The following is a 25,969-nucleotide window of genomic DNA, read 5'->3' as shown; positions in this document are numbered from 1 at the left end:
TATACTGTATAGCAAATAAGAAAAAGGTTGAGTACTGAGTTGTATCTTTAAAAATGTTTGGGGTATAATCTTTGCTTATTATTTTCCCTATGTTACAAGGTTCTGTATCATAAAATGGTGTGGAAAGAGATGTGATATATACTGTTGTGGATTTAATAAATGGATGCCTCCGATTTCTTTGTAATTTTTAACTTTTTTAACAAACGAGTGATTTTGTCAATGAATTATAGTTTAAATGGTATAATCTTTTTATATTTATCTAAGAATTTATTTCTTCAATAAAAAAAAGCAAACGAATGATTTTGAAAATTAAAAAAGTTTTAATATTTAAATCAGTTCAATTTGTGTTTTTAAAAATAAAAAAACATTAAAATTGTACTCTTCTATTTTTGTTTCTAAAAATAAAAAAATTTATAAAAATACAAATCAAACTAATTTATAGTTTGTTTTTCATCTTTAAATAAATTGAACGGTCGGATTTAATTACTATCAATTTAAAAAGAATGTCATATCAAAGAAAAACATTCAAACTTTGATTAACGTATTAATGCACATTTAATCAATATAAACAAAAGGAAAAGTTTAAGGGGCCAACAATTTTATTGCATTTTGGCCAGCATGTAACTAGCAGAGAAATGTGAGCCATTGGATGAAATCTCACACCAATCTCACACTATCAAATTATCATTGATGGCTAGTTGATGGCTACCAATCACAAATATTGCTGGCCCTAACATTACTCTAAACAAAATTAGCCTATAATCTTCGCTCCCTTCTCTCTCTCTCTTTTATTTTTATTTTTATTTTTATTTTATTCTTAGGCTTCCAAACATATGGTTTAGCAGTTTGGGCTTGGGGTATAATCTTTCTAAAGCCATTTACATGGGTCACCGTTAATCGTGCGCAATCATCTTTCGATAAATAAATACAAAGATGCTGGCTGTTTCTTAAGTAGTGACAACTTGACATGGATGAATTGACAATTCAACTTTTCGAGCGTCACAAACCACAATATAACTTTGTTATCTGTCTTGTAGGATAATTTATTTCACTTTTTAAGACGTGCCTTATTCTTTTTTTTTTAATTGATTTTAATCTATTTTAATTTAAATAATAATAGGATACAAACATTGGTTTTGGACAGCTACTTGCTGCATGTGTGACTGGATGATCCATGTTTTTTTAGATTAACATAATCAATCAATTCCAATGCTTACACAATTTCTCAGCATCCTAAACGGTTGTCTAAAGAAATCATTGATTCTTCGCAGAAGGGATAGAAGTAAATTGCCATATTATTAATATTATATAGCCTGAAAAAGCGACAAAAGTAATGGCCCATTGGCTTCAAAGAATTAAATTTCAACCATATTGCAAAAGGGTAGTGGGTATGAATTGAATACTTTTCTACCAGAAAGGGCATAAAGTATTTCCGTGTGTTCTTATTGCAAGAATATTTTTAGATTTTCCTTTGCCGTCTGTATCCTCTACAACAAAAGGTTCTCTTGCTTTTAATTATTTTAAGCTTGACTTTAATAGTGGGGCATGGAATTTTCAACACATGGAGAAGCCATGCAATGAAAACTTCCACCACCACCCCCATGTTAGGCACTTATGTACATGATTTACCTACATTAACAGAGAACGAATAATATCCCGCTACATGTGCCCACTTCCAACACCGAATTAAACAAATAAATATTTTACTTTATTTTAATTTTACTATAAAATAAAGAGCATAGTTGAGGTGTTCCATATAGAGTTAGTAAACGAGAATCAAAGCAATCTCGTCTTATTAGTTGGCATGAGGGGGGAAAGTAACCTCATCTTAATCCCATTGTTGGGTTGAAAACTTTGGATAGAAACATGGAATGGCATCTGATAAATCTGTTTTGTTTGAATTGATTTTTTGTGGTGATCATTAAAAATTATTTTATTGATGATTTTATTCATATATCTCCCATTAGTATTTGTAACACCAATTTGATTCCAAAAAATCAATATGTTCATAATTAATCCTTAAAGAATATTCTCTCAAAATGAAAATATCCCAATTATTAAAATGTATCCCCAAAGATGTATTTAACAAATTAGTTCCAAGTACATTACTATATACTAAATATTTTTTAGAACTAATCTGTTAGTATTTTAATCTTTTACGCCAACATAGTTATTGTCCCCAACATTGTTATCATCATGACATTTACATGGAATATATATCACGTAAGTCACATTATATATATGACAGATTTATTCGTTTATTTTATTTAATTTATATTGTTTTGTATTCCATAATGAGTGTACACTAAGGCTGCGTTTGTTTTTAGAGATAGGACAGAACATGACACTGAGACAGAGACAATAGGATGGAGACACTAAAAATTATTTTTTGTATATTGTGTTTGGATACGATGAACAAGACACTAATGTAATGTCTAGTATTATGTTTGGATACACATGGACAAGACTAAAATATTATATGAAATGACTAAAATAGTCCTGTGATTCCAAATTTTCTACATCAATACAAATTAATTTAATAAAAAATGAGAGTACGTAGGAGTACAGACAGAACTTGAAAAAATATTTGAAGAAGCAAAAAAATTTAATAAAAAAATATATTAGTATTTATATTAAAATAAAATTTATAAATATAATTATTTTATTTTAAAATTTATTATTAATATGTAGGAATACATATGGTTAAGATTAATAAAAAAATAAATTTGAGTTTGATTAATAAAAAATTTTGTTTAAGTTAATAAGCCAAATTAATTTTAAATAAAAAATTAATTTAAAAAAAAATTCATTTTTACATGAAAAAATAATTAATTTTTGCATATAAAAATCTATTTTTATTTAAAAAAAAACTAATTTTTTTATCTAAAAACTTATTTTTCTTTATAAAAAACTGATTTTTTCTTTAAATTATATAAAATCAATTACAATTTATAATTTTTTTTAGCATTTTAAAAGATCAATTTTACTTTTGATAATATTTATCTTTTAAAAATTTCAAGATTAATTATTTTTGTTATTATTTTTATTACAAATGAAATAATATGATATAAGGTTAAAATGGTATTGAAGTAAAACGATAAAAAGAAAAGAATTATCTACCTCCAATAAAAAATTCTACAGAAAGGAGAGAGTACCTGGAAAAAAAGAAATAGAGAAAAAACATGAAGAAAAAAGTATCTCTGAACAACGCAATAGGAAAAATAAGAAGGGATAATAGTGGAAAAAAGGAAAACAAAATTTATAAAATTGTCCGTGTCCACTCTTCCAAATTCCGTATCCATCATTGTCCTTTGTGAAAGAGTGGACACAAAAGTATCAAAAATTGTCTCGGAGACAATATGTCTACTGTCCATGTCTCTACTTCCAAACACTTTTTAAACAAGTGTTGTCCATGTCTCCGTGTCCTGCCCTCGAAAACAAACGCTACCTAAGAGATCATCAAAAGTTATTGTATTTTATTTGTCAAACCATCTTTAACTTTTATATATTCCATCATTTAACAGCCATTGCACATTTCTAAAACTAGATCATAAAAAATAAATAGGGTAAAGTATTAAATTGGTCCCTACATTTGGGCGTAATTCTGTTTTGGTTTTTAAGGTTTAAAGTGTCTTATTTAAATCTAAAAAAGTTTTATTTAGCTTCAATTTAGTCCCACCGGAGGTCAAAAATAAATAATTAATGAAATGTCCTACATGACAGTAGTATAAGAATAAGGTCGATAATATAGAGAATAAGTACAAACTCCAGAGGTACAAAATCAACCGTGCATGCATCAATACATTTATTTATCATTTTTCTTATAATTAAAATGAAATATTTTCTATAAAACTAAAAAAAATATTAAATACATGTATTGATGCATCCACTGTTGATTTTGTGCCTTTGGAGTTTGTACTTATTCTCCAAATTATCGACCTTGTTCTTATACTGCTGTCATGTAGGACATTTTATTAATTATTTATCTTTGACCTCATGGTGGAACTAAATTGAAGCTAAATGAAACTTTTTAAATTTAAATAAGACACTTTAAACCTTAAGGACCAAAACAGGATTATACCCAAACATAAGGACTAATTTAATACTTTACCCAAATAAATATGTTGTGATGAGTTATCCCAACACCGGCTGAATGAACATGATTACAAATGAATACTCAATTTAAAGATAATTGATTGTTTTGAAAAAAATAATCAAACTTTTAATTTATTTTTTCTTCAAGGGTATAACTAATTGCATAAGCAATCCCTGTTCTCCCCCACACAAATATTTGCCTTTGATTCGCTTTTAGAACGGCTAGTTTTACATGGGTCCCTTCTCCAATTAACAAAAACAAATGGTGGCAAGTTAGTGTTCATGATCACTTTCTATCTAGAGACCACTCTTCACTTGGAATAGTATATATTCTCTATTTCCATTTCTTAACAAACATGGTTTTTTCCATGCCACATTTTCTTGATATGCACGTAATAATACTTTGATGTTAGTTATACAATTTTAACCTATTTGTGTGTCTTTTTTTAGTGAGGTTGCGTTAATTGTATATTAAATAAATGTCATGGTAATATTTACAAGTTTGTACTCAGCACGCTGAATTTAGGATGACATTGACATGGATATATTATCAAATTATTAAGGAGAACTTGAAAAAGGATCTTCGATGCAATGGGCCAAGAGCTACCTAATCTAGTAAAGTGACATTACATTTCTAATGGATTAAATTAAAAAAAATGTTATTTGTATACTAAAATCAGTCATCAATATAAATATATATGTAGTTTAATTTATTTTTAACGTATATTTATATTCTAACATGTATTTTATATTGATGGCTGATTTTAGTAGCTAATTTTAGTTTACGGGTAACATAACCCTTAAATCAATTATATTTTCGTCAAAGGTAGTTGGAACACGGGGTAAGAGACCTCCATTTCGAATTTAAATTTCTTCCTTGAAGAATAAAATTGGGTAAAAAGTAATTTAAGTTTTCAGAAAAATATGTATTACATTTTTTTGGTATTTATTATGCATGTTATTTTTTTTATTATAGCACGACACTTTTCTAAGTCCGTCTATTAATATTAGGAATTATTAGTTATTTGGTATCTGATTATTTAAAATTCGACCCGTTCCGTATCGCGTTTGAATCATACCTTTGATGGTTCAGTCTAAAATCACATTTTATAGAATTTAATTTTGATATATTATCACTATAAAATAGTTTTATAAGTATATCTAATTACGTAATGTAAAAATAACTATTTTTTATATTGACCGAATAAATAGTTATTTAAAAAAATACGTGAGACAAATGTAATTACATCACGGTATAAAATATTTTACACTGTTAATACTTTAAAATTAAACTCTATTTTATAATTAAAATATATATTACCATAAAATTATTAAAAAATATTATTTTATATTTAATTAATATTTTTTTAAATAAAATTTTAATTTTGATATATTACTTACACAATTTCATGTCAAATAAAAAAATCATGGTTTACATTATTATATGAATAATTATCTAAAAAAATAAATATAATTGGATCACAATATAAAAAAATTTAGTCTATCGAAGTTAAGTTCTTAGAGTAATTTATTTTCTAAACATAAAATTTATTAAATATAATCTCTAAAGATAAGATTTCATTAATTTTTCATTCATAAATTACAAAATTATATATACTAATTATATATTAAATCAACTTGATTAAATTTAGTTTATTTTAATTTAATTTAAAACTGACTTTAAATTTTTAAAATAGACCCAATAAAATATTAAAATCAAATTTAGATCTAATTAAATCCTGCAAAATCTAATCTATATTCGGTCAGTTCTTAGAGTAATTTATTTTCTAAACATAAAATTTATTAAATATAATCTCTAAAGATAAGATTTCATTAATTTTTCATTCATAAATTACAAAATTATATATACTAATTATATATTAAATCAACTTGATTAAATTTAGTTCATTTTAATTTAATTTAAAACTGACTTTAAATTTTTAAAATAGACCCAATAAAATATTAAAATCAAATTTAGATCTAATTAAATCCTGCAAAATCTAATCTATATTCGGTCCTCATTTGTGAAAAGCATTTCTGCTGAGAAATTGTAGTTAATATGATATATGATTTAAATTAAAAATCAATCATTAACTTATACAATTTTGATAGTGATATATAGTGATGAAAGGTTAAGCTAACGTTTGTTTTGAGGTATTGAGACAGAAATTAGAAGATTGGAATTTAGTATTATGATTGTTGGTTCAGTACTAAAATTTTAGTATTTCAGTACTTTCAAAAAGTGGAGATACAGGGAACTAAAGTTTATAAAGATGGAGATTGAAACTTTAATAATATTTTATACCTAGAATACCTTCATTTCAATTAATCAATTTCAATTTTACCCTTTGTACAAATTAAATTAGAATTTTATTTTTGTTTCAATTTCTATCTTCTACTTTGTACCAAATAGAATACTTAGATTTATTTCAATCTCTATCTATTAGTTTTTGTCTCTCAGTTTCAATCTTTCTGTTTCTATCTTTTTACCAAACGCTATTTTAGAAATTAGAGATGGTTAAAATAGATTAAATTAAAAGAAAGAATTAAAAAATTTTGGATATTTTTTAGAGTTAAATCATTTTGTTAACTAAAATTTATTTTTTTATAGATACTGTTAGTACAAAAGTTTGACACAATATAATTCTTTTGACCATAATAATTAATAATAACATAAAAGGCAATTTTTGATTGATATGATTAAGCTAGAGTAAAAAATGAATCTTAACTCGAACAAAGCTAAATGCAAATAGCATATAGAAAATATAATTGATGAAAAGAATATGGGACCATATTTGAGTACCAAAGTATGATAAAACATAGACAAATAAGTTTGAAGAGTAAGTAAAATTAGAATATGGATAAGAGACCGATAACTACTCAAAATGACAAATAAAGGGTCAAAAAATTTTAAAAATACTTTAATTTTTAACATAAAAAAATCACACAATCTCTACAGAATTAATAGCCACATTGGCGCAAAAAAAAATCATAAAATATTAGTATAAATTAATATTTGAAATTAATTTATTTTACTTTTTTTTATTTCTTTTAGTTTAGTTCTTTGATTCAATTTTTAGCTTTGTTTGTCACTTCCTTTATATTAAGCAATTTTTTTCAATTTATATTTAATTGCATCTTAAAGTTTGTTTAAATTCAATATGTTATTGTCAACGAAAGAAGTTTAAATGGATTTGAAACACCAATATTTAAATAATTTTAATCGTTAATTTTAATTATAAAAAATATATAATATATTAATTAAAATTAATGGATAAAATTTTTGGAACACCCATGTTTTAGATATATTTAAAAATTTTTCATTAGTATATATGTACTTATATGATTTGACATATTTTATATGAACATAATTTCACATATGAAAAAGAATATTTTTACTATGAAAGACACTATATTTATGCTGCAGGAAGATAAGATGAATTAGAGATTCTGTCTAATTCTAATCTCTTTATCCTGTTAGTTTTATTTTTTCTCCGTTTAAGTTAGTTTGAAAGACCCCAATTTTATTACTTATGAAGTCTTTATGCATAACTAAGCGGGACAAGTTGTAATTCATTTTTTATTTGTAATATATCATTTTAATGTCTTTGAAAAAAATTAATTTTAGTATTAAATTAATAAGTTTATGATTGAACTCATTTTTTTTTTTTAAATTCGTATCTACTTTTAAAAATTGAGATCGTTGATATAAGTTTAATTTAATATTTATGTTGAAATAAAATAAAAATCAAACGAAACAAATATAAAGAACTTTTTTTTGTGGTATATTTATCAATGTTTTGAATATTTATGGTTGGAAATGATAGTGTAATTTATTTATTATTTATTCGATTATAATGTTAATTAAACGACAAGTTTGCGGAAACACAATAATTTATCCAATTAAATGCCAAATTCTTATTCTTATTTCGTACATTTTGTTTATTACTTTGAATCGGTGCTCTCTATTATATTCAGGATTAAGATTGCCTTTATTAAGAGAGAGAGAGGGGGAGATTAAGATAGCCATACATAAATATCAACGACTAATTAAGTATTGATTTGTCGCATTAATTTTAAACATTAAAATAACCACAATAAATGAATCATTCTTTGGGTCTAATTATTGAATTTATTTAGAATCTGGTTCACAAATTAAGAGTATTTATTAAAGAAAAAAAATAAATTAATTTTTATATTCTCACTATATTTTAACTATGTTAAATATATTAAAAACATTTAAAGTTTCCATTCTTAATATATATTATTATTATTAATTATGTTATACGTGTTCTTTGGATTTTTCCTAACATTTATAATAATTTTACAAATTGGCATTGGCTTTTGCTATATAAAATTGGATTTTTTTTGATAAAATATAATATTTTATGTTCTTAATTAATATCCTAATTATTTTAAATTTTCACTTTTTTATACTAGGAATACATATTTTTAAGTAAAAAAAAATATATTATATGATAAAATAAAAGTTTAATTATTCTGTTAGTCTCTATAATTTTGTAAAATTTTTAATTAGGTCTCTATATCTTTTTTAATTGGATTTCTAGATCAAATTTTTTTTAATTGAGTTTCTATATTTTTTTTATTTGAGTTTCTATATTAATTTTTTTAGTTGAGTTTCTATACAATTAAATTAATTATTACCAAAAAAAATTTAATTAAAAAAATTGATATAAAAACTAATTAAAAAATATATAAAAACCTAATTAAAAATTTTACAAAATTAAAATTATAAAGATGAACAGAATAACTATCCCTAAAATAAATAAATACTAACAACATAAGAAAAAAATGAAGATAGAAGGTTGTACAAAGGCTCTACACTCTACAAAGTACTGTGGGTACTGTCACTACTGTGGAATCGGGACATGATCCGCAATAAAACTCCATGCGCTTCGCCATACACAATCATTGCCTTTGTGATTAAGCATTTGACACGTCAGCCACCGTCCATTATAACATACATTATTGATTTATTGACGTGATTAATGTCACACTTCCCTACACCAGACACACATTAACCCAAAACCCTGTCGAATCAAGCGGACGGTCCAGATCAAATCTCTTACTTCTAAGTTCTCACCGACCACTGCACCACAAGTACACACCCGCAATGCACCGTAACATCTTCCCACTCCCTTTCTCTTAACCAAGACACTTCGTCATTACTTGATCATTCGTTTCTCTCACAGTTTCCAAGGCAAAGGAAAAAAGAGATACAAGAAATTGTTAGTTAGTTAGAGAGAAACCTGTTTTCCGATGAAGTTGATCGGTGTTGACAACGCCGCTTCCTCCACCGTCGACGGTGGACGGAAAGTGCTGGTCGGGGTGAAATTGGATACTCGGAGCCGGCAATTGCTGACGTGGGCGCTCGTTAAGGTGGCGGAGCCCGGCGACCACGTCATTGCACTCCACGTGCTCGACACCATCACTGGTAACTCTCTTTTCTCTCTTTGCTTCGACTTCGTTTGCGTTTTTGTAACGTTACGTGGAATCTCGTTGCAGAAGGCACGTCAACGCTGCTATCTCTCGTGAAGACCTTCAATTCCGTTCTCGCTGCATACGAAGGTTTCTGCAATTTAAAGCAGGTCCGTTTCTCCGTTGTTTCAGTTCCATTTTCTCCCACTCGCATGTTTGGTTGCCTAGAAAACTGAAAACGATTATAAGAAAAACAATAATTAGAAACGAGCAGTTACTGTTTCGGTTGTTGAGATGTTTTGGGAACTGAATTCGTGCTGTTTCAATGCAGATTGATTTGAAACTGAAAGTGTGTAGAGGCTCTTCAACGAAGAAGGTTCTGGTGCAGGAAGCGACGTCGTTTGGTGTGGAGACTGTGATTCTCGGAACTTCGGCGACGCAGCATACAATCCGGTCGTCGGTGTCGGTTGCTAAGTACTGCGCAAAGAAATTGCCAAAGTGTGTCTCTGTTTTCGCTATTGATAAGAATTGCAAAATTGCGTTCAGCAGAGAAGCTTCTAGAGCACACTCTGATCAAGGTTAATTTTCTTTCAACTTTATGAGTATGATGATTTTGATTTATTATTATTGTTCTCTTCATCTTTTGCCTATGTGAGATGTAGAATTGATCATTCTCTTGGTTAGGAAAAGGAAAATTATAAGAAGAAATTGAGAATGATACAAACTATAATATTGTTAAAATGGCAGAGAAATTACATGAAGATCCATTATTGTTGCTAAAATCGTTGGTGGCTTATGGTTCGAACTTGAAGAGTTGTGAGAGTTGTGCAGCGGTTTTGGCACCACAAGAGGGTTCTGAAACCAATGAACTGATGCAAGGTTTGCCAGAGGATCCTGAAAAAGACAATTCTATGGCTTTAGTACCGATTCAGAAAGTTGATGATGCTCCTTCTCCTTGTTATTCAATTGTGGTGAGGGGTTCAAATCAGTCGAAACCTGGTTGGTCGTTTCTTCGCCACGTGTTCCACCCCCGAAAGCATACCTCTAAGTCATCACTGAAAAGCTCAATTGTTTTCCAGCGCCCTTTGCGGCATCCCAGTTGGCATTTTTCAGCTGTAGTCCACCCAGATCAGAAACAGGCAAGTACTACTGAGAACAATGATCAGTCCAGTTATGCCCTGGATGGAGAGAGTGGTGCCATTGTGCCATTTGGATCTTCTGCCACCTTTCCTATTCCCTCCCTTTGTGGTGACTTGAGTAGTGTTTCTTTAGAATTGTTGGAGGGCTTACGAGAGAAGTACTTGTCTTCGTGTATATCGTATAGTTTGCAGCAACTTGCATCTGCAACAACTAGCTTTTCACCTGGTTTGCTTGCTTACTCTGACTTTCATTTTCCCTGATTTTGTTCTTGTGATTTTCTTGACATGTCTTCTGACAAGTTTCTATAAACTCGGTCATTAATCAGAAAATTTGGTCGGCAGAGGTGGAAGTAGTTATGTATACAGAGGACATCTTCCAGATGGCAAGGAATTGGCCGTGAAGATTTTGAAACCATCTGTAGATGTGGTGAAGGAGTTTGTTCAGGAAATTGAGATACTTACAACTTTGGATCACAAGAATATAATATCTCTATCTGGATTTTGTTTCGAGGGAAATCATCTACTATTGGTTTATAATTTTTTATCAAGGGGAAGCCTAGAAGAAAACCTTCATGGTAAATACTTAAAATCTTGGGTTTTCTGCAAGGTATTACATAGATCTTAACATTCTCTAATCAGTCTTTTTTTACCTTGTGCTTTCTAACAAAGGCAATAAGAAAGACTCTGATGCATTTGGTTGGAAAGAGAGGTTTAAGGTGGCTGTGGGTGTGGCTGAGGCATTGGACTATCTGCACAACGGCTGTCCGCAGGCTGTGATCCATAGGGATGTAAAATCTTCAAATATCCTCCTTTCAGATGATTTTGAGCCGCAGGTTAGGCACTTATTACCGTTTGAAATTTTTTTATCTTCATTTTATTTATCCATGTCTTAAACCATGTGTACCATGTACTCAGCTCTCAGATTTTGGACTGGCTAGTTGGGGAACTTCTTCTTCCCATGTTGCTTCTACTGATGTGGCTGGAACTTTTGGGTAAGTAACATTCCCTCGTGTTCCTCCTTTGGCTCGGTTGCCTTTACTTTTAATTTGATTTGATGTATGAACACCTTTTCTTTTTACAGATACCTTGCACCTGAATATTTTATGCATGGTAGAGTGACGGACAAAATTGATGTATATGCATTTGGCGTTGTACTCCTTGAGCTTCTCTCGAATAAGAAGCCTATTGACAATGAATGTCCAAAGGGCCAGGAGAGCCTTGTTATGTGGGTAAGTTGTTTTTCCAGTGTTAGGAATTAAAAACTATTTGTAAAAACAAAAGAAGTGCGTACATATTAAGAACCCAACATCCTACAAGACATGCATTCTAATTCTTGGATCTCAATGTGATTGATGACAATAATACAGGCTACACGAATTCTGAAAGATGGGAAATTATCCCATTTGCTTGATCGAAACCTAGGCTGTGAATATGACCATTGCCAGATCAACAGAATGGTTTTGGCTGCTACTCTCTGCATCAGACGAGCATCTAGATTGCGACCACAAATCAGTCTTGTAAGTGTTCTATCTGTGCAAATTCACTTGTTTCCGTTTTCTGCAACTTTAATGTTTTTAATAATATCAGTCGTGTTTTTTAATTGCAGATATTGAAACTTCTGCAAGGTGATGAAGAAGTGACGAAGTGGGCAGAACAAGAAGTTAACACACCAGTGGATCCTGATGGACTTTATGAGGAATCGGTTCCAACCAATATTCAGTCCCACCTTAACCTTGCTTTATTGGATGTGGAGGATGATGCAGTTTCTATCAGTAGCACCGAGCCGACTGTCTCATTGGAGGATTATTTACAGGGAAGATGGAGTCGCTCCTCAAGTTTCAACTAGCCAGTTCTTAACGGTACTCATCTTTGAAGCAAAATGTTTCACTATATACGTATTTTGTTTCCCTAGGTTAGATTATCAAAACCCTTTGCTTTGATCGTGCAAATGGAGTCTTGGAAGAGAGGCGCAATAGTCTAGCCCCCTCCTTGATTTTGTACTTACATATTTGTTCATAGTTCAATGGAAAGGTTTTAATGAGTGCTTGTTGCCAAAATTGTCTAGATTTGAGAAAAGCATAAGTGTATAGTCCATGCTGATAGTGGCCTCATGCTTCTTGGTTGAATGGTGCCACGTCTAAGGTCCACCTAGGATGTTGTGACCATCGTGTGCTTTTTCCCTTTTCTAAGGTTTGAAAAAGCGGAATGGTGAAATTGTATTCCTTTTTTTAATGTGTAAATTTCATTGTATTTATAGATATAGATTCTATTATTACAATGTGTCCAAACCTTAATCGCCCCCGCTGTTGAACTTGTTGAGGAAATGCTACTCAACTGAATAAACGGTATATGGACATTTGGACAAAGGAGAAGTTTAAACCTGACCTGTATTATTGTTTATTACCTGTGCTCTTCTGGACTGAGGCATCGTTTGTTTTATGTTCGTATCCATTAGAAATATTGATTACTGGACCCTCCGACTTGTGTACTTCAAATTTTTTTAATTTTTTAAACGCAAATTGACGGATCTGATTTGTATACTCAAAATCAAACGGTTTGATTTTTACTCCTAACACCACAATTTTATAAGACATTGAACCATTGGATTATTATTTATTACCTTATCACTCCGTTTTATTAAGTCACAATTGAAAGATGAAAATAATACAATAAAATCTCAAAAACTAAATTGATGTAAGGTGTGAATTTCATAAATTATTTTAGATATTTAGTATGTTATAAAATTTGTGTTTTTTGTATTCATGTATCTTTGTGTTTATCTTTATTTTTGGTAGATAATTATCAAACACAACTTAAATGATGGATGTGTTTGGATTAACGTTCCAAATGTGAAAAGTACGTTCAAATTGTTTGAGCGTTTGAATATTTCGTTTGGCTATTTTTTATATTGAAAAAGTATAAAGTACTAATATACTTTCTGTTAATTTATTATCAATAATAATTAATTATTATATTTTAATTACAATTAGCATTAATATGTATAAGAAAATATATTTTTATTAGATATAGTCATAAAAAAGATATTTCTATTAAACACATATAGAAAAACACTTTTATTAAACATAAGCATAAACAAAAATAGGCAAGAGTTGATAGAATCCTTGTTGATTACATAATCAGATTGATATTATATTTCAAAAGGTAGATATGATTTTCATTGTCAGCCCACATTTGTAATTGTAGTTTATGCATCGTGTTCTTTATATATTTTATTAATTTTATCCTTTATTTTTTTCACACAAAAGGCACAAATAACCATTCATCTTAGGAATTATTAATCCCATTCAAAAAGATAAATCAAATAAAAAATTAACTATAAAATAATAATAAAATTATAAATAATAAAAAAATTATAGTCCAAAATAATATTAAATAAAAAATACTAAAAATATTATAAAAAATTTGATTTAATTTTATAAAATTTATTATTGTAATTTTTGTGTATTATTTATTATTATAATTCTTTTAAAATATGAATGATTGATATTATTAGAAAGAATAAATTAAATAAAAATTTAATTATAAGTAATAATAGAATCATAATTAGTAAAAATTATAATTTAAAATTGTACTGAAAACAAGAATACGAAAAGTACTAAAAGAATATGATGCAAAAAAGTATTAAAAAAAAAAGCAAAACTAATATTCTTATGTATATACCCAAAAATGATAGAATAGTACAAAAAAAAATTTTGTAAACCATAATATAAATAATTAATTTTATTAGGTAAAGTAAATTAAACAAAAAAAATCATAAATAATAATAGTGAAAAATTATAGTGTATTAAAAAAATACTAAAAAATACTATATAAAAATGTACTAAAAAAGTTTTAAAAAATTAAATATGTTTAAAACGATAATATTATAATTTAATATAATATTTATTTTAATAATTATCTATCTAAATGTGATTTTAATCATTATTATCTAAATAATATTTTATTCTGTTAAAATTAATTTTGTATAAAATTAATAAATATAAATTATGTTATCATAAATTTATTATTATCCAAAATCAATTCTATAAATTCAAATATATTTAAATTCTAGTGTAACAAACTTATCTAAACACACACTAACTAATTGAAAGAGTGTGGTTAAAAAACAAATAGAAATCATTTTGACAGAAAAAAATATATATATTTATTTGTTTATTATTTTTTATTTGATTTATTTCTCTCTCTCTTAAAAACTTAAAAAGGACCGAAATGAAAACAAAAATAATACGACAAAGAAAAAGATGCACACAAAATTTATGGAAAGATTTATTCACATTTTTTTTTGTCTGAGAGTTATATTAGTTAAGAATGAGTTAGATTTTTGTTTATCATTACTGCTATTGCATTCCCAAAAAAGTGCAGTCTTATGTAAAAAGTAACTTGCTATTAAAATGTAAAAAATTATAAAAAACAACAAATATGTTGAATTTTTTATTTAATTTAAATAAAAAATCTAAATATTTTCAATTCAAAATTTTAAATTCTAATATTTAAATCCTAATTTCTAAATTTTATTTTTAAATTATTGATATAAATTATAATAAATAAATAATTAAAATATATTTAATTAACAAAAAATATATAACTTTTTATTTAATAAAAAATATTCAAAAATAAATTAATTTTTATTAATTAAAATTATAAATTTAGAAGTTAAAATTTAATATTCTATTATATTTATTATTTATGAATTTAAGGATTTTACTATCGTGAGAGCTTAGATTAAGCATACTATAAAAAAAATATTTTAATATTGTTTATTGCAAAAAAATTTACATTTTCAATGCATAAGAGCAATAAATAGTATTATAATATTTTTTATGGTATATTTAACCTATTATTATATCAAAAATAATATTTTTAACCAAAAAAATTATTGAACTTTGATAGGTGCTAAAAATATTACATTATGGATCAGCTTCCAAGTACATATTAGAATCATCTTTGGGTTGGAACTTATTACATGCTCGGTTAGGTTCTCTCTATTAATCGATTGACACAAATACAAAAGTCGAAGAGGCAGGCTCGATGAAAGTTTGGAAGAAGAGGTCAACAAGGTCAAAAAAGGTTATCAGAATCGAAGGCAAAGTCTCAGTCTCTAAGGAGCGAACAGTTATTTAATAAAACTAAATGTAAGAATGACATGCCAGTAGATAATTGGACGGATTGGCCTATAAATTGACAAGACGCAGATGAAAGAAAGGGTTGGAATCTTTTCAGACAAAACACCCACTCGTATCCAGCAACTTTTTGAATAAGTCTTTTATTTTTCTTGAAGGGTTCCTTCTATATCTTTTAATTCTCCTTACTATTTTTGTACTTTTTTTTTCATGCAATTTACCTTCTACCAGGTACGTTCTCATATATCCAGGAGCAACAAAAGAGGAGATCCTAATTTCTCACCATCTCGCTGGAAACGATTTTACAATACTAAGAGAAACAAAGAAGGGGATCATCATCCACCATCTCCTGGGGACGTACTTTCAAGAAAGAGTACTTAGATGAAACAATTATTTCTTTAAAATCAGTTTTATAATTATTAAATATATATATGCAACTTTATCTCCTTTATAATCCGATATCTTCTCTTTATTCAATTCAAAGCACTTCACTAAACCACTCTAGTTAACCTACCCATAATACTCTATAACCCTAAGTCTCCGGCTCTAAATACAAAATTATCTTTTTTATTCTACCAGTACACTCTTGCTCACCCCCAACAGTCTAAATACAAGTTAAGAAATCTCAAATGGTAATTACAGAGGTTTGGAAAACTAATGAATTAGTTAAACATTCAAAAATATCATTTTCAGCCCAAAACATGGGGTCTCACGTACACGAGTCGCCTAGCGAGGTCGGGATGTTATCTTTTGTATTTTGTTATGTATAGACTTCTCCTCTGTATATGCTTTACTTTTGTTCCTCCTAGGGGTTTCATGGAAAAATAGGAGTTTGTGTCATGTCTTTTGAGTTGTTTTGCGAATGTATATATGCATATGTATATGATATTCTCCAGCCGGCATTGGTTTCGCAGGTCGAGCTCGAAACTTGATATTTTGTACCTTTGATATTCTACTCCTTATGTACATATACCTTTACTTTCTTCCTATTTAAGTTTCCGTTATGTGAGCATTGCGCTTTTCTTTTCACGATTTTGCTTAAACCTTCCTTCAAGGCTCCTCGATATAAATTATTTTCAACTATTACTATATACTAGTGTTAAACTCGTGTAATGCACGGTCTTACATTTTAATTTGACATAGTAAATTGAAAATTATATTTTATAATCATAAATTTCTCGAGTTTAGTATAACACTATCATCATCATTATATAATAAAGTACTGAATTTGCTGTTTTATCTTTACTCAAAATAAAATGCAAATGGAACAGTTTAAAGTCTATAATATTTTTGAACCATAAGAAAAGAAACCTAAAAAAATAAGAACATATATAACTGTAATAGTACTATGTCAATTTTACACTAAATTTTATATTAAAAGGCTAATGAAAATTTATCGACAACCTAGCATTTTACTAACCTCATTAGAAAAGCAATTGGCATATGATGTTGTGCTTCCTATTACACATTTCATTTCAAGTCTGAAAGTAGGGTTATAGATAATTTAGTTATATCTACAGTAAATATTTGTACAAAAGTGTAATCATAACATGTTATTAAAATGAAAATATTATTTTTCTTACCTAAATATTATTAAAAACTTCTTTAAACACAACATTTATTATCGATGACTTTGGATTGTCGTCTTCATCCAAAATTAGAACCTTGAGGCTACTGCGACTCTTAACTCTTGACAAAGTAATGTAAAATTGTCCATGGGTGAACACTAATTTTGGCAAGTAAAGTCCTACACGTGATAATGATTGACCCTGACTCTTGTTGATGGTTAAAGCACATTGTTAATGGAAAATTGTCTCTATTGGAACTTAAATGGAATTCCTGAATCTAAAAGGATCAAGTTCATTTTTGTAATATACACTTTGTCGCCAATATTTCTACCGATTACTACCGCCGCTCTAATTACGTTGTTGCCAAGTTCGTTAACTATTAACCTTGTCCCTTTGCATAAACTTAAAGTCTGGTGTATGTTTCGCAGTAGCATTATAATGACTCCTGTCTTCAAAGTCAACTTGTAGTTAGGTAATCCGGAACATTTGATGTCATTTATGAACTCTAGTGTGAACCACTCTTGTCGTACATCTTTATTCTCATCAGCTTGATATGTTGTGTTAGAACTTAGATGCTCCTTTTCCATCTCTGAGAAGATTGTCATTACGAAGTCATTTTTCTTCTTGACAATCTCAAGCATGGATGTAAGAATTGCCTTACTTTGAAAATACCTGTAATCTGACATGTTTTGCAACGAATTTGGATATGCAAAGTCTACCAAACGAGAGAGAGAGAGTCATCAGTAGTTGTAATCAGCAAATCATCTAAAATTTTAACTTCTGACTCATCACCAACAGCAGAATCAATATTTCTAATTCCAACATCAAGTATCTAATTAGGAAATCTGTTCATTTTACCATCATGTTTATCCAACGAAGACATTAGAAGCCTCATGTTCGTATGCAGCGTCAGAACATTATAGAATTACCACAAATAGGATGAGTTAATATCTAATGACAATATATCATATCTATTCTCTTTTGGAATTACCGAAATTTTTGTTTGAAATCACCTCCTAGAATCACAACCTTATCACCAAATGGTTGATGTGTCTTTGTTGATCAATAACTGAAATAAAAATTCCGAGCGTCCGATCAAGTGCTTCAAAGCACATTTTATTGAGCACTAGAGTTTCATCCAAAATTATTAAGCTACTTTTGATGAGCACCTCAGCCTTCAAACTTCCATGCTTGATGTTGCAAGTAGATTCATCAGTAATTATAATGGGTATTGAAAATCTAGAATGAGCCGTTCTGCTACCAGCTAGGAGTAAAGACACAATTCTCTGAATGTGACATTTAAAATTACTTTTTCTCTAAACCGAATAGCAGAAAAAATTCCATTCTAAATAAATGTCTTACCACACCCATCATTCCCATAAACAAAGTAAAAATCACCAGAATTTGTAATAACAGCATTAAGTATCTCATTGAATACTAACCTTTACTCATAAGTCATCTTTTGTTCTGTATATAAGTTTGTATGAATAAACTTATTTGTGTTATATGCTAACTCATCCTCTATTAACTTATTTTGAAAAAGACGAACATCACACGGCTCAGGATATGGCATTGATTGATAGTCTCTTAAAGATCTTGCATTGTTGTTGAGTATCTTCTCAATCTCAATAAGTTAGAAATTTTTTAATTCGTCATCAATCATGTTTAGTCCTAACAAAAGCACATGATAGTTTTATGAATATTTAGTAAGTAATTTCGAAATAAAAACTATTAATATCATTAATAAAAATAAAAGTAATAAGAGAATACCATCTTGATATAAAAAAAGACCTAATGAAATGCTTTGATTTTTCAATGTTTTTCTCCTCTCATATAGTATTCCATTAGCTAATAGTGTCCAAGTTGCATTTCAAACACGATCTGGTTTACTAACGCTATTAGATATCAGTAGCGTCACAAATAGTTTTCTCAATTGATTACCAGATGCAAGTTCAACTACCTCATTAATAGCTGTAATGAATTCTCTATCGTCACACAGTAATCCCAAGGAATAGCAAGCATCTTGAAAGTTAGAATATATAATCTCATCAACTGTCCTAATAGATTCATATGTTGCGCAACCTCTCTGTAACAACATTCTCATACAGTAGATATCACTTGTACCTCTTAGAACATAGTTTAATCTCCCGATAGAATATCCTCTTTTGTGTGGAAGCCATTCTGTTGCTTCTCTATCATAAACAAATTGATTTGAAAACTCAATATACTTCAAAATTTGCCCTGTTTCAAATCATTTGTTGGCCTCCATCCATGTGAAAAACATCGTACATTTTCTTTCTTCTTTTTTCATGATCTCCTCAAAATCGTCATCATCTTTAAAGATAATATTTTGCTCTCAAAACAAATGAAAGGTTAATCTCATCACTGAAGACCACCTCTAATGAATATCATAAGTTAAAGTTTTTCACACAGCCTCACATGCAAACAAATATCTACAATTACAAAATTGTTTGATCTCATAATTAACCTGAACATCCTCTCAACTGAAAGCGTCCTTTGAACCTGTCTGGACGTTTACTCATGTACTTGAACAAACATTTGATAGTATTTGACTTGTTGTAGTACTCTACATTAATATGCGTTTGATAAGACATAAGCAGATATGCATTGAATGGAACCAAATTCTTATTATCCATATGAACTTTCTTCTTCTCAATAACAACTCTGGTGTCTCCTTTTCTATATGATGGGTGTCCACTATTTGGTGCAGTATCCATCTTTCATGTAGGGAGATTTTGAGAATTCTCCACCAGATTATCCGTGAATAATATATGTAGACACATGTCTAAATAATTTTGGGTACCGAATAGGATTGGACAACTTTGACGATATTAACCGGTCAATTTGAATTGTCATTGTTATCTTGTGATCTCCGCTCAACCATAAAAGAATATAAACATGTGGCAGACCTCTTTTTTGAAATTTTACCGTGTACATTCCATAAAACAAAAAGACAAAAAAATAATGCTATAAATAAACTATCTATTTTATATATGTGCTTGGCTAAATTAAGGGTGATAATAAAAAATTAATACGTTAAAAATAAAAAATATTTTGTCATTTATTTTATAATAATTTAAAAGAAAATTTATAATATAAATTTATAAAAAAATATAACATCTTTAAATAAAATATATTTATTTAATTTTTAAATTTTATTTTATTGAAAAATTCAAGTAATAAATTCTGTACAAAAATACTATGTTAAATTAAAGACATTCTTCTCACATTTTATTTTAACTTAATAATATTTTTTTGAACAAAACTAGACTTTAACTTAAAAAAAATATTTTTTGAGTAACTACCTTTACACCTTCTATTTTCCCTCTTTCAATGACCGAATATATCTTTGAGATTGGAAGCAAACCATCAAGAGTACTCAACATCTTGAAATTATAATTAATTATTAATTATTTTATATAAATTAAATACTACTAATGACTAAAAAATTAAAAAATTAATTAATTTTTAATAAAAAGTACAATTGTAACTGTACCTATAATTTGAATAGGGTGAGCCTCGCTAAATTTATTTATAAGGTCTACATCATCAGTTATCTTTCTAACTTTATAAGAAGGTAAAAAAGGTAGATTATGAAATATTTAAATTTCAACGATAAAGAGGAAGGTATTGTCAATTAGGTTGAGTAAAAGTATAGATGTATCTCATGGATCTCCTTTCTACATGGTATTATTTAACATATTAATAATAAAAAAATATAAAAATTATCATTAAAAATACTTCCGTCAATGATTCTAGAAATAAATATATATTGATTAGAACCTACCAATAAGAGTGAACAAGAGTAATTACCCGTGCTATGCACGTGATAAGATTGAAATTATAATTTTAAATTATTTTTTAAAATTAATTTAAATTATAATTATTTAATTAATAAAAAAATAATATGTTATGTATTGTTTGCTTTTTTTTTAAATTTAGTATTAACTGGATTAACTCTAAAATATTTATTAATCGATTTTAATAATCTACTTTCTTCAATAAATAAGACGTATATACTGAATGTGATTATAAATAATATAGTAATAGTTAAATCTACCAACAAACATATTGGCTATTATCACACTCTAAAACAAATTAAATATAAAGGCTATTAGCACGCACTTATAAATCTATAAAATTGCACTGTCTTTAATTCGTGCAAGGGTTTATTTATCAAATAAAATTAAAATATAAACAAAAAATATTTATAAAATAGACATAGCATCACTTGAAAGAATCATGAAAACTAATCAACTTACCTTATCATCCATAAGAACCATTTCTATGTAAGTTGTGTTGTTCTTGTCAAATTTGGATGAGACTTTTCATAACCTTATAATTCTTGCCTTTATTTTTCAAACTTTTTCATTACATAATCTATCATAGGTAATACTATTGATAGAATCGTAGTTAATATCCCTTAGGTATGAAAAATAATAAATAGAAGAAGTTCTATGTTTGAGGTATGAATTTTTTATATGATAAATAATTGTAACAATTCACTATTAATCCTTATATATATATACACACACACTAACTATACACGATAATAGTTAACAAATATTTTCAATGGAGATACTTACTCAATATATATGTTATCGACATTAATTATATGCCAATATTTTTAGGAAAGAGCTAAAAGAGGAGATATATAAATATATATAAGGGGTGTGCATGGGCCAGGTGAAACCGGGTTTGATGTGACTCAGACCCGACCCGAAATATATACCGGGCCTATTTATTAGACCCGAACCCGATCCTAGATCCGATGAAACCTATACACTTTCGGGCCACGATTATACCGGATAAAAACCGGGCTATTAACATTACATTACCTTAATACCTTCTTATAAGCTAGCATGTGAAAATATCCAAATTTCCAAGACTCCAACTATTATTTGACATGATAAAATTCACTTAGAAAAATATAATAAAAACCAATTCTTCTCTAAAATTAAAGCATAACCATAATCAATACTAATATTGTATAATAACACCAAATATTTAAATCAATACAAATAACACAACATTATGCATTAGTCTAAAATCTTATGCATTTTAAACATAAAACATTAACTTATAGCCTTATAATAACTAATAACACAAAATATTAAGGTTTACAATACTTAAATTGCACATAAGAATAACCATCATCCATCACTAATAACACAAAATATTAATTGTGTATGATGACCGGGCCACTGTGCCGACTTCGGGTGACCCGAGCCATGGTCCGGAACCGACCCGAATAATGACCGGGTCTATTTTTGAGACTCTTACCCGGTCCTAGACCCGATAAAATCACACCAAATTAGCTCCGAAAATACTTGGGGCCGGGTCGGGTCTCCGGGCCGGGCCGGACCATGCACACCCTATTATAATATTATTGCTATATAGGAAGCATACATAAATTGCTACATTTTTTATTATATTATACAACTTAAAATTATACTATCATGTTATTATTAATCCTAGATACTTGCTATAATTATATCAAATTTAATTATGAATCTAAATAAATAAAATAGATAACATTTAATATTATTTTTTTATTTTTTACATTCAATATTACTGTAAATATAAAAAGTAAAATAATTAATGAAAAAATATGAGCAGAAAATAAAACATATTAATTAAAATTCAATTTGTTATCTAATTAATTTTGTGTCCATACGATATAAATTTACAAAAATGTTATGAATCACAACCTTTTTTATTCTACAAAAAAGAAAAACACTATATGTAGCCTTTACTAGTACAAAAATTAATTATTGATATTGATATTAATCATAATTGATTATTAATACTCTAATTTTTTAAAATATATTTTATCTTTTTAAAATATAATGCATGTACCGTGTAGACTTTATTATTATTATTATTATTATTATTATTATTATCCATTAATTGATATCAAATTAAATGGGCCACTATTAATGTGTGCATCAATTATCTCCTAATAAAATTATTGCACTTGAATGAGAATTAGAACTATATCAATTGATATAATTAGAATGATTAAAAATATCAATGATTTATAAGTAGTTTAATAACGCATTAAATATTAATTTGATATAATTATAATGAAGATATTTTCTTAAATTAATATAATCATGCATTATTCATGAGCTAATTGTAATATAATTAGAATAAATTTATTTGAGAAAAAAATTCATGTATAATTTTCAGAAATTATAATAATTTTTTTATTTATATATACATATATATTAATTTTGTTAAATAATTCTATATATATACACAAATAATTATATACATATACATAAATAAAAAATATATGAATTATATTTTGTTAAACTTCATGTTATCGGCTTTTAAAAATATTTAAATCACATGTATTAATTTTTTTTGTTATAATTATTTTGTTTTATATATATGATTATTTTTTATTCTATAATCGTGCAATAATATTTTCTATAATATTATTGCTATATATGAAGCAGCTTTATATTACTATAATTATATCAAATTTAATTATGACTGTAAATAAATAAAATAGGAAATAATCAAAACTACTTTTTTTATAGTCAAAATTTACTGTAAATATAAAAAATAAAATTACTAATGATTAAAAATTTGAGTAGAAAATAAAAATCCATAAGCTAAATTCAATTTGTTAACTAATTAATTTTATGTCCATATAATATTATTATTATTATATATTGATTAAAACTGTGAATACATACTAATAAAATTATTACATACGAATGAGAATTAGAACTATATCAATTATATCAATTATATAAATTCGAAACTATTATTATTATTATTATTATTATTATTATTATTATTATTATTATGGAGTAATGATGATAATTCATGTGATAATGAATATTACATATAAAACATCTAAAATTAAATAATATTAAAGTATAATTATGTGACAATTATAATTCAAAAATGACTGTATATGAAGTTAACCGGTCAATTTGAATTGTCATTGTTATCTTGTGATCTCCGCTCAACCATAAAAGAATATAAACATGTGGCAGACCTCTTTTTTGAAATTTTACCGTGTACATTCCATTAAACAAAAAGACAAAAAAATAATGCTATAAATAAACTATCTATTTTATATATGCGCTTGAATAAATTAAGGGTGATAATAAAAAATTAATACGTTAAAAATAAAAAATATTTTGTCATTTATTTTATAATAATTTAAAAGAAAATTTATAATATAAATTTATAAAAAATATAACATCTTTAAATAAAATATATTTATTTAATTTTTAAATTTTATTTTATTGAAAAATTCAAGTAATAAATTCTGTACAAAAATACTATGTTAAATTAAAGACATTCTTCTCACATTTTATTTTAACTTAATAATATTTTTTTGAATAAAACTAGACTTTAACTTAAAAAAAATATTTTTTGAGTAACTACCTTTACACCTTCTATTTTTTCTCTTTCAATGACTGAATATATCTTTGAGATTGGAAGCAAACCATCAAGAGTACTCAACATCTTGAAATTATAATTAATTATTAATTATTTTATATAAATTAAATACTACTAATGACTAAAAAATTAAAAAATTAATTAATTTTTAATAAAAAGTACAATTGTAACTGCACCTATAATTTGAATAGGATGAGCCTCGCTAAATTTATTTATAAGGTCTACATCATCAGTTATCTTTCTAACTTTATAAGAAGGTAAAAAAGGTAGATTATGAAATATTTAGATTTCAACGATAAAGAGGAAGGTATTGTCAATTAGGTTGAGTAAAAGTATAGATGTATCTCATGAATCTCCTTTCTACATGGTATTATTTAACATGTTAATAATAAAAAAATATAAAAATTATCATTAAAAATACTTCCGTCAATGATTCTAGAAATAAATATATACTGATTAGAACTTACCAATAAGAGTGAATTAAGTATCTCTACACAACTCTTTCTCAATATTTATTTTGTCTTTGTATCAAAGACTACAAAACATGTACAATTATGGTCATTAATAACATCAAACTTAAATCGGTATCTTATTATTATACAAAAATTAATTGAATAATTATTAATTATTATCATTATTAGCTTAGGAATAAATTTGAATTAATTTGAGTTGACTCGTATAATAATTATGTGAATTTAGTAGCTTAAGAATAAATTTAAATTAAAATAAATTTAAATTACTTTTTTCAAAAATTTTAATTTATGAACAAATAATTTAAAATTAAAAAATAACAACTTAAATAAATAATAATAATTTATAATTTAAAAAGTATTCTGTAAATAATTTAAAATTTAAAAAATAACTATCTAAGCAGAACAACTTACAATTTAAAAAATAACAATCTAATCAAATAACTTAAATTTAAAAAGGACCAACCTAAGTATATAATAATTTATAATTTATAAATAAAACTTTAAAATTCAAAAGAGTAATATGCAAATAAATTAAAATTAAAATTAGAAAATAACAACCTAAGCAAATAACTTAAAATTTAAAAAATAACAATTTAAGTAAATAATAATTTATAATTTTTAAAAAATTTTAGTGACAACACATAAGCAAATAATTAATTCAAAAATAT

The 25,969-nt window shown here is 26.9% G+C and overlaps 1 protein-coding gene across 1 annotated transcript; it reads left to right on the top strand.

Annotated features, from left to right (window-relative positions):
• The first annotated feature begins 9,181 nt into the window (after positions 1-9,181).
• LOC130946351 (probable receptor-like protein kinase At3g17420) lies at positions 9,182-13,057 on the top strand. The gene is made up of 10 exons (XM_057875065.1): positions 9,182-9,550; positions 9,622-9,704; positions 9,866-10,112; positions 10,282-10,899; positions 11,000-11,248; positions 11,343-11,506; positions 11,589-11,665; positions 11,755-11,902; positions 12,041-12,190; positions 12,280-13,057. The coding sequence occupies exons 1-10, from the start codon at positions 9,376-9,378 to the stop codon at positions 12,517-12,519; spliced, it is 2,151 nt and encodes a 716-aa protein (XP_057731048.1). The 5' UTR covers positions 9,182-9,375; the 3' UTR covers positions 12,520-13,057.
• Positions 13,058-25,969: the final 12,912 nt, after the last annotated feature.

Source organism: Arachis stenosperma, chromosome 8 (genome assembly GCF_014773155.1).
Source record: "Arachis stenosperma cultivar V10309 chromosome 8, arast.V10309.gnm1.PFL2, whole genome shotgun sequence".
Classification (NCBI taxonomy): domain Eukaryota; kingdom Viridiplantae; phylum Streptophyta; class Magnoliopsida; order Fabales; family Fabaceae; genus Arachis; species Arachis stenosperma.
The sequence above is the reverse complement of the archived record's forward strand: the minus strand, read 5'-3'. Positions and strand labels throughout refer to the sequence as shown.